General features: G+C 40.2%; 1 protein-coding gene across 2 annotated transcripts in view; it reads left to right on the top strand.

Moving 5' to 3' along the window:
• The window catches only part of bbs9 (Bardet-Biedl syndrome 9), a 174548-nt gene that overhangs the window by 103287 nt on the left and 54026 nt on the right, over nt 1-17235 (top strand). For both annotated transcript variants that reach the window (XM_087848408.1, XM_087848407.1), the window contains one exon: nt 5887-5997. In XM_087848408.1, the coding sequence (XP_087704534.1) occupies nt 5887-5997 (111 nt within the window). The remainder of the gene's footprint in view (nt 1-5886; nt 5998-17235) is intronic.

Below are 17235 nucleotides of genomic sequence, written 5' to 3'. Positions count from 1 at the left end.
TTTAAAAAGGTTAATCTAGTTTTACTGTAACCATTGATCTGACTTGTTCCACTGTATGTTTTGGTTTATTGGTTTCCGCGTACTGTAGTCTGTGAAGTATAGATCGAAATCTTGTAGTATAGTAGCATATGCAAGCCAGGTATAACAATTACAGTATATCAATACATAAAGGACATATTAGGAACATTAGTATATTCCAACTGGGTGTGTAGTTTTATCTGGCTAACATGTATCCCACCGTATCTCTGGTTGTCTATATGTTTCTCGCTGCGTCATATGACCTTGTGTCTTACCCTGATGACATCATTTGGACCAACTTGAAGCTTCAGCAGCTGTACTTTGTACACATACACACACCTGCTGAAATCAGGACTGTTTATCACATGGTTCATTAGTCAGCGCGCTGTCAGCATACCTCTTCCTTCAGCTAAAGAGGTGTGTATATAGATGCCTGCTCCCACCCACACACATACATACACTATCTAAACAAGATGACAAGATGAATAAGTTATTTGACTGCATGAGCAATATTTTTTTTTTCCACAAAAAACTCATTATTGTCGTCAATCCCATCTGTGCGCTATGTCCTGTTTATTCTGGTGGTTTCTTCACTGAGGAATCTGCAGTTCATCTTGTATATTAGTCTTTTTTTAATCAATGGCTCATCTCTTGTTTATCTTATTCTGTTGAACACTGCTGTTTTTGTTTCTCTTCTCTTTTTACGTTATGCCACATGTTCCACTAATGAATCAAACCCTGTTTTATTTCTAGCATTTAGCATTTTAACATCCTCACTTTTTTCTTTCTTTTACACTCCTCTCCTAATGAACTCAGAAGAGATTGCTTATATCCACAGTCCAGTTAAAGCAAGCAGACACTCTATATACACACACACACACACACCCCTATAGCACAAGTGTGTCGCAGTTATTTTCACAGTGTTCCACTGGTAGCTGTGGTTTGGGGCCTGCATCTATTTTAGACTTAAAGAGAGAGGAAAAGATGGGCTGTGTTTGCAGGAGCGTGCACACACATGTATGTCTGTGTGTGCATGTGGAAGGTCAGAAGACACAGCAGAGATTGAACTACATGCACTGTGTGTAAGTGTAGGTCATGTTTTGTGTGTGTTCCTGTTCAGCTGTCTTTGTTCTCTTGCTGTGGTGTTCAAATTGAAGAGTTTTCCTCCACAATGCTATATATAAAACAGCAGAGTTCTATTTTTAGAAGAGATTGAACTGTTTACTGAAATTTGTTTAGTAATTCACACTTAGAGTTAGACTTTTATGTTTTTTAGGCAGGAAACTATAAGAATTGTTTCCTGAGCTGTTAAATATTCGTTGCCTAAAATTGCTTGCTTACATTTGTTTTTAGTTTTTAGTGATTTTATTGCTGTAGAAAAAAAATGTTTGCGGGAACGACTCATAATGTTTTTTCGAGGTGCTTTTGCCGTACTCATATGTGGTTTGTAAGTTTAGACTGAAGACTAGACAAAAGATACCAGGTGTCTAATTCAAGCACACAACTTTTTTTTAAAGAATCACACTTCCTGGATTTTGATGTGTGTTTTCAAAAGAATGTTGCTTTGAGGCTGTGTGTGTGCAGAAATGTGCAGGTCTAATGTACTGAACATTTATATATATGTGCGTACAATTATGTATATTGACGGGGGGAAGAAACGTTAAAGCCCACAGCCAAATTGCTGGTAACCACAGCGGCATAGTATCACCCCCATCTTCAAACCGCAGCCCAGAATAAAGCAGGAATGCACTGGTGTCTCCGTACTGCAAACCAAGAAAGAAATGTCTATTGAAAGCAGCTTAACCCCTCAACCAAGCTGCCCAAGCTGTTCCAAAACTGTCCTAAAGCAGCCCCAAACTGTCACAGACTAGCCCAAATGGTCCCACGCCGTCCCACAATGTCTCAAATCATCACAAAATGGCTTAAACTTTCTTCAAGCTGTCCTCAAATTGTTGTTAAGTGACCCAAACCATTCCCATATATATACACAAACAGATCCACAAATGCTCAGATTGACAATTTCCCCAACTATGTCTCCTAAACTTTTCTTGTACCTCCTAATAAGCACTAAACTTCTATTTGTTTTGTTTTGTTTTGTTTTTTTTCAGATTCAGGAGTTGTGTAGATATTTATTGTGTAAGCACAGAAAATAGAAGCTCCATTGTGTCTTTAACAGGCAGAAGAGCTGACCATGCTGTTCCCATTTGGGAATCCATTCAGAATGAAGTATAGATTATGATAACTGTTATTTATACTGCTAATACTACTCATGCTTACACTTTTTCTGCTATTGCTAGTACTAGTAGTAGTAGTAGTAGTTATATACTTGTTATTATAGTTTGTGGGTGGCCTATCCAAACAATGATTAAATAGGCAGTCACATCTATTCTATATTCTATTGCTTCTTTGCGTGCAAAATATAAAGCAGTCTTAAGTGTCTAAGTCTTAAGATTCTCTAAAACTGATAGCTCATCAAATGATATAAATATAGACTAACTGTAACAGAGCACAACGTCACAACTCTAACCAGGTGGTATAATTCCTACTATTTACAGAATGAGGGACAGGCTGGAATGTGTTGGAGGTCAGTGGTAAGAGACAGTCTGTGTGTTTCAGAGTAAGTTGCTCCAGAGGTGGGCTATTTCCTTACCTTATGTTGATGTGAGAATGAGGTTAAAACACATACACACACCCACAGATCCACACATTCCCCGTGAAATTGTAAGACAGCCTTAGCAAAACACCTTCCCAATTAAGAGTGAGGCATATCCCATTTCAAACAACTGGGAGTGTGTGTGTGTGCGTGTGTGTGCACGCCTCTCTGTGCATGTGAAGCCACAGGCTGTGCTTTCACCAAAGAGAACAAGATTGGCTTTAGAAAAGGCCAGGATAAATATTAGAGAGGACTTAGGATAATCTGCACTCACACATACTCACACAGATGTAGACTCGGTGGGGGAGATGGTGACATACACATTCTCAGACACCTTAAGGTAGACTCAATGGCAGACACACACATGCACACTCTGCTCTCATACATGCACAAACACACACACAAGACAAAGAAACAATGTGTGGCGTGCACATTAAATGAAAGTACCGTGAAACTGGACAGATTCCTCAGGGAGCTGCAGAAATGGAGAGAGAGGGAAGGATGATAGGAAGGAAGGAAGTGAAGGAGGATCAGAATATGGGAGGATGAGAAATAAAGTTGGAAGGAGACAGAAAAAGAAGGGAACTGAAGAAAAGAAAAAGGGATAAGGAGTGGACAGAGAATGACAGAAGGAAGTAAAGGAGTAGAAAGAACGAAAGATCAGATGGCGACAGGGATGAAAAGAGGAAGAGGAGACAACGAGGGGGTAGAGGAATGAAGAAGCGATGAAGAGGAGACAAAAAGGGAGGGATGGAAAGGGAGGGGGAGGCTTGATGAGGAGACTGTGAGGTAGGACAGAGAGAGACAAGGCGTCCAATTCATCGGCCTCAGGAGCTCCCTAAATCCACACTGATCCATGGGATTCTAGCAGGGATTTCGTCACGCAGACACAATCACTCCTCTCACACATCCAGGTTCTCTCATACACACACACACACACACACACACTTTAAAACCTTATGTTTGATGCTGTTATTTCATTGCTACATTTACCTTTCTCTAAAACATCTTGAAAGATTTTGTTTATATTACATATGTTGGTGCAAATGTATACAAACAGGAGAATTTCATCTCGATGCAAGAGTCAAAAAGTGAAAGTTAATTTTGAAAAAAAATTCTTACACAATTGGACGGATGAAGAAATATCAAAAACTGTTTAGAGTTGAACTCTGAGCCACATTTTACTTGCATTAGGAAAACAAATACCTATTACATGTTTGTAGCAAAAAGGTTTTCATTTCATTTATTCAGCTTTATTTTCTTCATGGTTGACAAGAATGCAAAATTAAAACATGAATATTTTGATGTCTTGCATCAGACTTGGTACATTTACAAATGCAAATTTTCAAGAAAACATATTGTTAAATAACTCTTGTTTCTTAGTTCACATTTGGTTTAGATTTGCATTTCTTTGTCTTTCTGCTTTTAGTTTGTTGGTAGTTCTGGGCACTTTCAGTTTTGTATTCTGGCTCCTTTCTCTTCATGATTTTATTCTCAGTCCTGGTTCAGTCTACTTTTATAATTTGCACTTTGTACTTTTCCTGCCCTCCTGTGTTTTCTCTGTCAAGTATGCATATTTGTTCTCATGTTTTAATTGCTTTCCGTTTTAGTTTGTTAGTCTTTTGTCTCTTATGCTTTGGATTTAGTTTTACATGCCTTCGCGTGTTTTCTCAATTAGTTTCAGCTGTCCTCCCAGGTGTCTCCTGTTTCCCCTCATCACCTTGTATTTATTCTCTCAGTTTGTCTTAGTTCTTTGTCACGTCCTCCCTCATTCCCCATGGTTTTGCGTGTTTAAGCGCTGTGTTCCTCTGGTTTTTGGATGCCTTGTTTCTACTCAGAGTTTGTTCTGTATTTTGTTTAATTTTAGCATTAAAGCTGTCTCTCGTGTCCTGCATTCACGTCCACCTTTTGCCTGCTACATAGCAGCAGGCCTACATAACGCTATTAACAATTCAGAATCATTATAAACCATTAGAAATGAAAAGGCAAAAGCAATGTTCAACTTATAGGAAAAGAATGCTAACGGTGACATCTTAAATATGGTATGAGTCCTGTCTCGTCAGCTACTTGCGCTGATTGTTATACATGTCTTTTCTGTTATTTGTAAATGTTGATCTAAATAGAAAACATAAGACTAAATAGCTTAATTATTACCCAATTGCTATGAAATGTGATTTGGTACAACATTTTGTTACAGGTCAGACACTATAACACTTGGATTATTACCAATCATATGGGCTTTAAATGGGTAACATATAAATGGCTTCTACAGGCCAAAGACATTAAATTGGTGGGGTTAGGTTATCTGGTGATTCTAAATTGCCCATAGGTGTGAATGTGAGTGCAAATGGTTGTCTGTCTCTAAAACAGATTGGCGACCTGTCCAGGGTGTACCCCGTCTCTTGCCCTAAGACAGCTGGGATGGGCTCCAGCCCCCATGCGACCCTGAATTTGATAAGCGGAAAAGTATGGATGGATGGATGGATAAATTAAGATGGAAATGACTGAAAAAACAGCCACATCCATCGTTTGCAGGAACCACTTGCAGAGTTTTATGTCGATGATGGTTCATTGGACAAAACATGCAAATTTTTATATGTATCACATGTACACGAACATTCAAACTTCAAAAACAAAAAATTGGTTGGATTTACGTGCATAAAAATGACAGTACATTCCCTCGATCATGCAGTTTGTGGATACAAGTACACAGAATAACTGCAATGTATTTGAAGTAAATATTTTAATCGATTAAAATATAGATATTACAGATGTGGATGCCCTAGGCAGTATATAGGCTAGTTTTCATCAAGTTTGAACATGTTGTCTAGGGTTAGGAGTTTGGGAAAAACATGCAGACATACTTATGCTTTTAATGTGTAGGGAAGGATTAGCTGCTTTGTATTTAGAACACATTAGTAAATGTTGTACTAAATAATGAATGTAATGAAATAAGACTATAGGAATTCCTAGTTATTCCATACACCGACAATCTAATCAGGACTGTGCTGCTCCTTGGATACAAAGGTTTATGTTGTTCTGGCAACCCAATGGCTTTGCAGCTCAGAGGATAAAAACTGAAAGCAAACTTTATCTTCAGAGACACTGCATCACACGTGTGTGTCATAACAATATGTTTTTAAGAAAAAAAGAAAGGAAAAAAAGACTTGTTGAACTTATTTTTGTAATGATTTTCCTTCATATCTTTCACTCAGGAGGTGTTGAGCCCATAGCAGAGCTGGCTGGTGATGGGGAGGAGATTGAAGTTCCACAGGAGGCGACCAAGTTCATTAAGAAGAAACAACCATCTAAGAAAACCAAGAAAGGTAGGATCACAAACTCTATTTCCTTCTTTTGTCTCTTTATTTGGAGCTGGATATTCTCCAGCTCTTAGACTCATCCGTGGCTCTGCTTCTTCTTGTCACACTTCCAAGCAGCCCATATCACCCCAGCAGTACATTGCTCCCAGTTTTTTACTGAATCCTAACCGGAGGCCTGACAGTGATATCTGTTCTCTGTCTGTCACACTGTTGTAATCCACCTCTGTTTTCCTCACAGCATCATGCGCTTTCTCATCTGTTATTTGTATGTAACGCTTTGACTGCCATTGGCTCGTGGTCTGGAGAATCTGCATGGTTTTGATTCTGATCTGTGCCAAAAGATCAAATCAAACAGCAAATTTGGTTCTTCGGCTACAACACAAATAACTGTGCTTCCTTCGGTTTGTTGATTGTCTCTGTTTAAACCTGTCTCGCGCAGTTTTGTTGGTGTGACTTACAGTATGGGCAAAGTTTTAGATTAATGCTAACAGCTAAATCCTGGCTGGCCTTCTTCCATTGCTGAATTGCTTACAGCAGGCAGTGGATTTATATTTGTTGAATCAGACAGGTTTAAACTGAAAATGTACTAGAGAACAGTTCCACCAGACTGGCAAGTAAGGTTTTGATCCTGGTTATAAAACAAAAGTCTGGAGTGTCTCTTTCAATCAGAATGACGGACACCTCAGTGGTCTCCCCCCCCCCCACATTATGACAGGAGATGTTAGATCATGTCCATCTGGTTTACAGTTACCAGGACTTCACTCTCATTTTGTGCTGGGTGTTGGTTGTATTAAGTTCTCACTTTCTTTATGTTTCCATCCTTCTGGCTCTGCTCTGAGTCTGTTCTTCTATCTATGAGCCTGCACAGGAAATATCTGATTAGAAGAGAAGATATGTGGTCTTGAGTAAAGCTGTGTATTGTGACTATATTTATTGTTCTAATCAAGTGAGTTCTCCTTTCATTCTCTTCCTGTGATTCATCATCCTTTTATTTCTTTTCATTCAAGTTTTTTTCTTCTTTCCTTTCCTCTCTGCTTTTGTTCCTCTCTCATTTACTTACCAAATTAGTTTAATCTGAGATGATATAACACATCGTTTGAACCCACACAGAAATACACTGGCCTTAACACAAAAACAATAAATACATATTGTTTCTGAGCTCCTGCCTTTGTCACACACACATATACACACACACATGGACCCACATACCCAGCGTCCTGCCAGAAAGGGGCTTCTGGTTTGCATTGAGTACAAATCCAAGTTTTATGACAGTTTGTCTTTCCTAAACCAGGGTGGATAGATTCTCTTTGATGAGCTCTACTTTCGTTAGCGGTTGGGGTGGACGTGTGTGTTACCGTGCACGTACGTGTGCACGCGTGCGGTTAATCCACTCAGGCGTCACCGCTAATGAGAAGGGGAGGTGTGGGAGACACCGAGAAGGCGACACAGGGATCATTAGATACCCACACATATACATACAGTACAGCTATACACACTCACGCACGCTAACACACACACGCACACGCACAGCCAGCATGTTTGTCAGAAGTTTGTGCTCTCTGAGCTTAGATATATGGCTTTCAGGCACACAAGGGGGTAGATGTTGAGGGTATAATATGCCTTTGTTCTTAAATGTGTTTCGGCACTTTTTAAGTCTTGAAAATTCAAGTCTACCATGAAGGAATTACAATCAAGAAATATATAAATATTACAAATAAACATGTATTTTTGTTTAGAGACTTTAAGAATTTCACTTTACTAATTGCAAAAATTACAACAACAAAAAAAAAAAAAATCCAACAGTTGCATTAATTTTAAAATGATGTGACTTAAAGAAAAAAAAAAACACTTTAGTAAACTGCAGCCTTGGAACAACTAAATGACTTAAGCAGATCATTTATATTTCCTCTAAATATTTCTTTCCCTTTATGAATGCACTCTTTCCTCAATGAAGGTTTCTTTAATTACTTTATTTATGTAACCCCTCAAACCTCACCAAAATATGCATGTGACATAAAATCTCATTGTATTTTAAAGAAATACTTGGGATCTGCTTTTTTCATTAATTGTGGTTACATGTTTAAACCAAACCAGCTTTGCTGTCTTTGAAATGTGCCAGCTAAAAGCATATAGGCACTAAATTAGACTAGAAAATGTCTGTGTTCTCTCCCGTCCTCAACCTGGAGCAACAAAGTTTTTCTTTTCTTGCTTGTGTGAGCCTGTCTGATAAAAGTGCTCTCTATTTCACAAATGTGATATCTGTAAGTATCAATATATTGAATTACTATATTGCATTTCAATGAGCCAGTGGGCAACTGTGAGTAAATGAATTAGGAAATACTGATGTGAGATTTTATGACTGTAAGCAACAACCCACAGTTACCAGCTGTGTGTGCAGCCCAGCAGGATCAGAGGTCACTTGCAGTGGCGATGCACCCTGCTGCCGCCAACCTGCTGCTCCGGAACAACTGCTCATTTTCTGAAAGCAGTATAGCACTTGTAATATTGCATTTATTAGCTGCACTGAGCTCATTATTGTCTGTCTGATGAGCCAGAGGTTTTATATCAAAACAGAGACTTAACAGTGCTTCCCTTCTGTGGCTTTCTCTCTTTCTCCCTCTCTCTCTCTCTCTCACACACACACAGACACACACACACGTCACTTTTGCCAGACATGATTGAAAAAAGCAAAATGAAAATGATCCCCAATTAGTAATGTTTGTCATGGAAACCTCCACAGCAAGTCTGTGGTTTGCGCTTAAATTGAGAAGAGGAAGGAGGGACGAAGGGAATGAGGGAAATGGTTTAGGGAAGAGAGGAAGGGGAAAGGAGGGAGTGGGGGGTTCCATCATGTCCAGACTTGTCCTGTAGCTGCCACTCCTCCTCCTGATCAGACAGAAAGACAGAGGGAGAAAATAAGAAACAGCAGTGGCTTGTAAAGCCCTTTTACATAATAATGTGATTGTTTATTAAACTTTGGAGTGAAAGTCTCTGCAGTCTGTTGGTGTTGCTCAAGGACATTTCAGCATAGAGGATGTTTCCATGTTTAAAAGCTTAACTCTGGAAAACACTGCCTGCAATTCACTATAACAATTCACTGTGCCACCACAAAAACTAATTTTGTTAGCATCATGCTTAAGTTGTTACAAGATTCTTTTTTATGCTTCATGCACAAGCCTACATGAGGTTTTGAGTGTTTATTCTTCACATCCTTGTTTTGTGTTGAGTCAGTGACCTTTGTTTCTGTCAGCTCGTATAAATAAGATGATGCTGAAAACAAACACATGGCACAAATAAACATAAGGTTTCTTTTTTTTTTTTACCCAAATATGAACTTTACCAATGACCATTAATCTTTCAGTACTGCCTTTTTTTTTCATATTTTTATTGAGAGACAAGTGTACATTAGTTTACAATGACAATACAATCTGTTCCCCTCACATATTTTTTAGTTTTTCTTATATGAACAGATACGATAATACACACACAGGCACACACAGGCACACCCACACACACGCTTAAATAAAATTGAAAAAACAAACAAACAAAACAAAACCTAAGAAGAAACCCAAAACAAACACAAACAACAAACCCCAAAACACACACACACACAAAAAAATCAGTACTGCCTTGTGCAAAAGCAGATAAATCAGTTTATTTGTCATAGCCACTAGTGCTCAGAAAATAACCTGAAGCTGAGCGTCCTTAAAACAAAAGAACTCATAATAGACTTCAGGAGGCTCAGACAGGTCCACTCCCCTCTCATTATAAATGGAGAACGGGTAGAATCTGTCTCAACCTTCATTTCTGGGCAGATCTTACCTGGACCCACAACAGCAATGCCCTGGTAAAGAAGGCCCAGCAGCGGTTGCACTTCCTCCATGTCCTGAGGAAGAATAACCTGGACCAGAAGCTCTAGCTGGCCTTCTACCGCTCCTCAGTGGAGAGCGTATTCTTCTACTGCCTGGTTGTTTGATACACAGGAGCCATAACTGAAACACGAAGGCAGAGGGTAATTAACACCGCCAAAAAAGGTCCCTCTGCTACCCCTGGAGACTATCGCCAGATCCTCTTGTCTCAGGAAAACCAGGGCCATCACAGGTGACCCCCAGCACCCCCGCTCACCATCTGTTTGACCCGGTCGGTGCCTCAGGCTAATCAAGTTCCACACCTCCACCTGTCAAACAGCTTCTTTCCCTGGGCCTTTCTGACCGTCAATAAACACTATCACCCCACACCCCACCCATGCCCACCAACCTCACCAATCTGAGCCATGGTCCGAGTTACCCTCATCACTCAGGTCACTCACACATACTCTAGTCAGACCAAGTCTTTTCTTTGCACTACCTATTTATTTCTGCTGTCTACTATCTATATGTTATTCTGACACAGTTGGTGTGGAGCACCAACTATTCAAGAACTATTGTATTGTATTGTATTCTGTTCTATTCTATTCTAAATTTCACATTACCTGGTGGCTGACCTGGAGTAAATACTGTGTCTGTGGTATCAGACACAATCTGCTTATTACATATCATGCCAGTATATTGGTGATCTTCTGTCAATGGTTTATGTCTGGCCCAACACGTACAGTAGTATTTTTGTCTTATGGTGGCAAAATGCCAAAACTGCCTTTGGGTAGAAAGGCTGGCTCGTAAATCCCATAAAACTAAAAAGCAGGGTGGTAGAGAACAACTCAGCTTAAAGCCCACATGATGCAGACAAAGACACACACAACTACCTCCGTCTTCCGCCTACCTGTCTATGACTTAAAAGTAATTAGGCACTGTGCCAAAGCCCACACTACACACAGGCCTTTCTGTTAGAGTGCATGGCAGCCGGAAAGCACATTTGGTTGACTTGAAAGGCATCAAAAGGCATCTGAGAGCAGGACAGAGGAGGAGAGAGAGGGTGAGAGAACAGTGGAATAAACTCTCTTTCCTTTCCTTGAAAAGGTGGGATGAAAGAGAGATGAAAGAGAGAGTGTCTACCTTCTTCTCTTTCCTGGTGCTGCATCTATTTTTTTGTTGTTGCTCTGCTGCTCCACCCCTAAAGCCCACCTGGGATCACAGACATGATCCAGAGCAAGGACACACACACTCACACGCACACACACACACATACACAAATGACAACATGTAGGCACATACAACCAACTAGGAAGCTATATACAGATTGTGTGAACACACAAGAAATTACACACATGCATTTATACATATCTTTCTTTATTAGAAGAGAAGATTGGACTTGAATTCAGCCCTAACTGTGAGTTCGGTCTCTTACCTCATTTCTGTCCTTGAGTCAGTAGAGGATTCATTAGGTACAGTGTCAGTCTGTGGTCATTGATCTTCTTTAGCCACACCATTATAGATTTATGTTATTAGCAGCAGCAATTAGCAACCATAATAGGGCCTTGACCTTTTTTACTCAGATCTTCAGAAATCCTGGATGTGTATACTGCCATCAAACATCAGCCATTAACTCCCACAATCATTAGCGTGCTCTATTGGTTATCGATAAAGGTCATTCTGGCATGTCAGTATTGCTTGTGCATCTGGCAGTTTGCATTACCTATTTACTTTCACCCCTTTGAACGTACTTTCTGTATTAGCTTGAAGAGATTTGTCGATTATGCCTTGAATCCAGATAAAGGCTGTTGCACATTATTGACTCTTTGTAACAGTTAGAAAGAAACAAAAACGAGCGGAAAGAAAATCTGCGTTCACACATGAGGTCTGGACAAAATCCAAATCTTGTTGCCCTTTCTCACATGTAGAGCACAACAAGGGATTTTCCATCTTAGATGGATTCCCACTGTAGGACACTTTACTCCCACTCACTGTGTGAATTTGTGCTGAGTTTGAATCCAGTCGGTCATTACACAAGGGAGCTGCAAGATAGAGTTCATTATAATTTTCTCATCCTGCTGATTTAGACATTTGTATTCCTAATAATGTCTGCATTGCATTTGTGAAAACCCCTACAGATGAGACAAGCGGATGAATCAGCCTTCGAGGTTATCAGTCATGTAAAACTCCCAATGAAAAGTACCTTGTTTCAAACAAGACATCCTAGTAAGTAAACACAATTAGCATTTCCCTGTGTTCACATCATCCAAAAAACTGTGAAAATGTGTCTAATAAATCAGTAATTGAAAAATAAACAAAACAATGCACACATCAAAGACAGCAAATGCGTTTCTTTGTACTTTGCAGCTGAGCAGCTCAATATTTTAGTCAACATTTCATTGCTCGGCTCATCAGCAAGATGTGTTGACAGAAAAACAAGTAATGTTCAATTCAGAGACGTGTTGAAGCTCTTTTATGTGATGATTTGGAACAGATAAGCTTGTAATCCACACGACTATGTGACTTTTTTGGCACATGGTAAATGGTAAATGGCCTGCATTTGTATAGCGCTTTTCTAGTCCCTAAGGACCCCAAAGCGCTTTACTACATTCAGTCATTCACCCATTCACACTCACATTCACACACTGGCGATGGCAAGCTACATTGTAGCCACAGCTGCCCTGGGGCGCACTGACAGAAGCGAGGCTGCCGGACACTGGCGCCACCGGGCCCTCTGACCACCACCAGTAGGCAAACATGGGGTTAGTATCTTGCCCAAGGATATTTGGCTTGTAGCCAGGAGGCAGCCTGGTATCGAACCACCGACCTTCTGATTAGTGGCTGACCTGCTCTGCCACCTGAGCTACAGCCACCCACATAGTGTTCTTGTATTCACACACCGAGTTGGCCATGCTCCATAACTTCATCGCCGAGGTCGCTGCAAGGTGCTGTTTGTTGGTAACCCCTGAAATAGATGTTGGACACCAGATGTCAAGTCAGCCATGAAGAGGCTGAGGAAATAATCCTCCTGTGCTTAGTTAGGTTGTGGGAATTTGTGGTGGCCAACAGGTAGGGGCAGGTTAAAGGTAGTGCAGCTTTGGCAGTAGCTGAAACAGACTTTTGGTCATCCTCAAAGCGATTCAGGCAAGTTGTCAGGTGGCTAAGGAGAGGGAAGGGATGTTCTGCCCACATGATGCAGTCAGGCTAAAGTGCTGCTTAACTCACATGGGGGCGTAGTTAATCACCGACAAGAATACTTTCTGATATTGTATGCTGAGGTACTGTACTCTGTTGTATAATATATTATACTGAGATCTCCTCAGTTCTGCTGATTCACATCCTGTTTGTGTAACACTGGATCACCACACAGATCAGACAACCATCAACATCCTCGGGATTCTTGAGGCAGTCAGAGTTTGCCCAAGCAGTAGACTTGTTGATTGTTGATTCTGAGAGACCGTATGACCTTGTCTCTCAGGGTGTTCTGTGGTCGGTGCTTCCAGACCTTTAAGGTGTCGGACTTCTTAGGTTATTCATACCTTGTAAAACCATAGTGAGAGCATGGCTGTCATTACCAACAATAAGTCTGTGTTTTCTGGATTCTCTCAGGGCTGCTCTTTGTCACCTGAATTTCTAGGTATATCCAAAGGGTGGAAGGTTTGGCAGACTCAATATTCTGTCTTTTCTTTTTGTGGATGATGTGATCCACTTCATTTGAGTGGTGACCTCCAGCTTATGCTGGGGTGGGTTGCAGTAAAATGAAAAGTGGTGGGGATAAGACCTAGCACCTCTAAATCATTGTAACTATCTGTTGTCGCAAAGAGAGAAATCAGGGGCAGGTTAAGGGTAGTGCAGCTTTGACTGTAGCTGAAACAGACTTTTGGTCAAAGTTGATGATTTACTGGTTAGTATTCCTACTATCACTCATGGCCATGAACTTTGGAAAGTGATTGAAAGTATAAGCAGAAATTGAGTTGATGCTCATCAGCAGCTTTGAGTCTGTAGGTGTCTATATTTAGGAATTTAATTTTGAATAGTTTCAAGGTGGTTTCAGGTCTTGTATATGATTCACACAACATATGATGTTACTTCCACCGAATTTACATGCAGACAGATGAATAAATCTACGCAAGCATACCCATCCATTGCAGCTTCCTTCCCAAGTAAGTTGTGTTGTCAGCGACAGAGTGACGCCACGCAGGTAATGAAACTTGTTGTGGCTCAGTGAGAATCAGTGTTAAGAAACCAGAGGAAACTTGTACTAACATGGCTGAAACACACAGTCCTGCTGTGTCAATCTGTCTGTCAGACTACAGAAGCACGGTGAACAGAGCTATCAACTTACTGTCACACAGGGTGGCTGCTACTCACATCCAGAAGCTGCACACACATGCACACATCACTCTCAGCAGGCAGGTTTCCTCATCCTGAACAGGATTCTCTGGGGCTGTGGCCAGAGTTTCTGACCCAAGGATTTCTGTTGTAGACGTGTTCACGGTTGTTGATGGGTGTGACAGATAGAGGTCTGGATTCCCAGCTCACCCCCCATGAATAAAAACACAGACAGAAAATGAGCCCTTGTTTGGCCCTCCATACTCACACACACACACACACACACCAGGGTTAATGTTAAGTGTCCTTACAGATGGAAAGTAAAATATGTGGCTGATGGCTCTAGCCTTGAATGTTGGATGTGCATGTGGAGATGAAGTATGTGTCAGTGTAAATGTTTAATGGTGTTTATGGCCTGTAAAAATGGGTGTGGTCACTACTCAAGTTAAAACCTCTAATCTGTGTGTAAGGAAATGCATATTGCTTGGGGGGCACATGTTTTATAAAGTTACAACTTTATGAGCTTGTTAATTATTGCCACTGGTGACGGACACTATGATAGCACATTAATCATCCTCCTTGCAGTCTGATTTACTCTTTGTATATGTGTATAGATTAATAAATTAGTTACATGAGAGCAGATTATCCAAATGTAAAATGTCTTGCTTGACTTTCCATTTTTGATTTTTAAGATTTCATGCTATGTTTTTAAATTCTTTAGTGGGTTGGCACCAAAATGTCTTACTGATCTCTTAATATATTATGCCTCTTTGAGATTACTGAGGTCTGCTGACCAGTTACTCCTCCATGTCCTAAAGACTGGACTTAAGAACATGAGGAGATCAGCTTTTCAGCCACAGAAGCTGTATAGTGAGTTTGCCTCTGATGTTAGTGACAAGGTGACTGTGGGGCAGGCAGGTTAAGACCTAAACAAAGGACTCCAAAACCACCAAGTAAAACTCAAAAAACACTTTATTGCTGAAGCTTACAAAGGGAATATGACAAAGTCCAGGAATGAATGAATAAACTTAAGGAATCTAACTAGGAACACACGAAACAAAAAGCAGACAGTCTAGAGAGAGAATACACGTCAAAGGGCAAGGGAAGCCTGAGACAATATATACACACTGCACACAGTAGTTAATTACAGGAGATAGAAAACACCAGGGAACACAGCTGACTGGAATCTGACTAAAAAGAGCAGAGGTAAACACAACACACAGGATGAGGAAATAAAACAGAAAATAACAAACAAAGACCAGAACTAAGACATGTGAACTTGACACAGTTACAGGAGATACATAAACATGGAAACATGACTGACTGGAGAAACAGAAGCGGATCACAAAAGATGATAACTAAAGATTACATAACCTAATGAGGAACACAGACTGAAGCACAAGCCAACATTATACTGAAAGGACTGGATGCTGAGCTAGAACATGAACTACATATCCTAATCCAAAGGGAAAAAATCATTATCTCACAGAAAACTCAAAACATCACAAAACTCAAAATGCTGGGTGAGGACCGTGACAGTTAGCATGAGTGGCCACCTTGCACATTATTAAAAATACACCTTAAAACTAATTTTTATTCTTGGCTTTCAACCCAAAGTAAGAGTTGACCCTTACTTAAATACTTGTTTGTTTTTTTTAATCCATTAGATATATTTATTGATATGTATCTGTCCATGTGTGTATAGTGCATCTGATATTTTATTATATAGCCCTCCTTTTATGTGTATAGTTCTGTGGTCAGTTTTGTTGTTTTAAATGTGCTTCATAAATAAGTAAAATTAGATTGGAAAATTTTATATATTGTTACCGTGGTGATTACTTGTTTTTAACATGAATGTTTGGGGTCTTTTTGTTGTCTGTAAGCACAGCCACTATCAACCATCTACAGCCAATCAATTTTTCAATTCAATTCAGTTTTATTTATAAAGTGCCAAATCACAACAACAGTCGCCTCAAGGCGATTTATATTGTACAGTAGATCCTACAATAATAGATACAGAGAAAAACCCAACAATCATATGACTCCTTATGAGCAAGCACTTTGGCGACAGTGGGAAGGAAAAACTCCCTTTTAATGGAAAGAAACCTCCAGCAGAACCAGGCTCAGGGAGGAGCAGCCATCGACCGGTTGGGGTGAGAGAAGGAAGACGGGATAAAGACATGCTGTGGAAGAGAGACAGAGATTAATAATGGGTATGATTCAATGCAGAGAGGTCTATTAACACATAGTGAGTGAGAAAGGTGACTGGAAAGGAAAAACTCAATGCATCATGGGAATCCCCCGGCAGCCTACATCTATTGCAGCATAACTAAGGGAGGATTCAGGGTCACCTGATCCAGCCCTAACTATATGCTTTATCAAAAAGGAAAGTTTAATTTTTTTTTCTATTTTTTTTTTTGCCTGTCCTGTTTGGATCTTTAGCCATCAGTTGTTGTCTGAAGGCCAAAAAATATGCCAAACAGATTTACTTTACCAAGTGGATCATCATGGCCTTGCCATATTGGTCCATTTGATTGACCTTTATTATAATTATGTATTTATTTGATTTGATTTTAGGTTGTTACAGACGGGACAGACATGACTGGGGGATAGGACAGGGAGAAAGAATGAAAGAAAGAGAGAGAGAGAAAGAAAAATAGAGGGGAGAAGAGATGGTGAGAAATGGGGGAAGAGAAAAAAAAGAAAAACAAAACACCTGGATCACCTGTATGGAGATAAAAAAAACAGAAGAGAAAACAAACAAAAAAGAGTAACATAACAAACACAACACCACCACAATAAACTAGCTAACAGCAGATAACAGTAGATACTAAATATTACATGTTATTGTGCAGCACGCAAGATTGACAGCGCACAATGTGCTTTGAGGTAGCAGCCAAGAAAGGTGTAGTTTGTGTCTGTGAACACCTCTGTGTACACCTGTGTGGATCAGCACGCTTGTATTCAAAAGGTTTCTCCATGTAACGATCTGCTAGGGAGTGTGAGGCCATAGCCCCATCCCCCAGGGCATGAAGCAGGTATGGAAGAGATCCAGGCCCCAGTA

This window comes from Neolamprologus brichardi, chromosome 11, assembly GCF_056152115.1.
Source record: "Neolamprologus brichardi isolate AB-2024 chromosome 11, ASM5615211v1, whole genome shotgun sequence".
Taxonomy (NCBI): domain Eukaryota; kingdom Metazoa; phylum Chordata; class Actinopteri; order Cichliformes; family Cichlidae; genus Neolamprologus; species Neolamprologus brichardi.
This window is presented reverse-complemented; position numbering and strand designations above follow the sequence as displayed.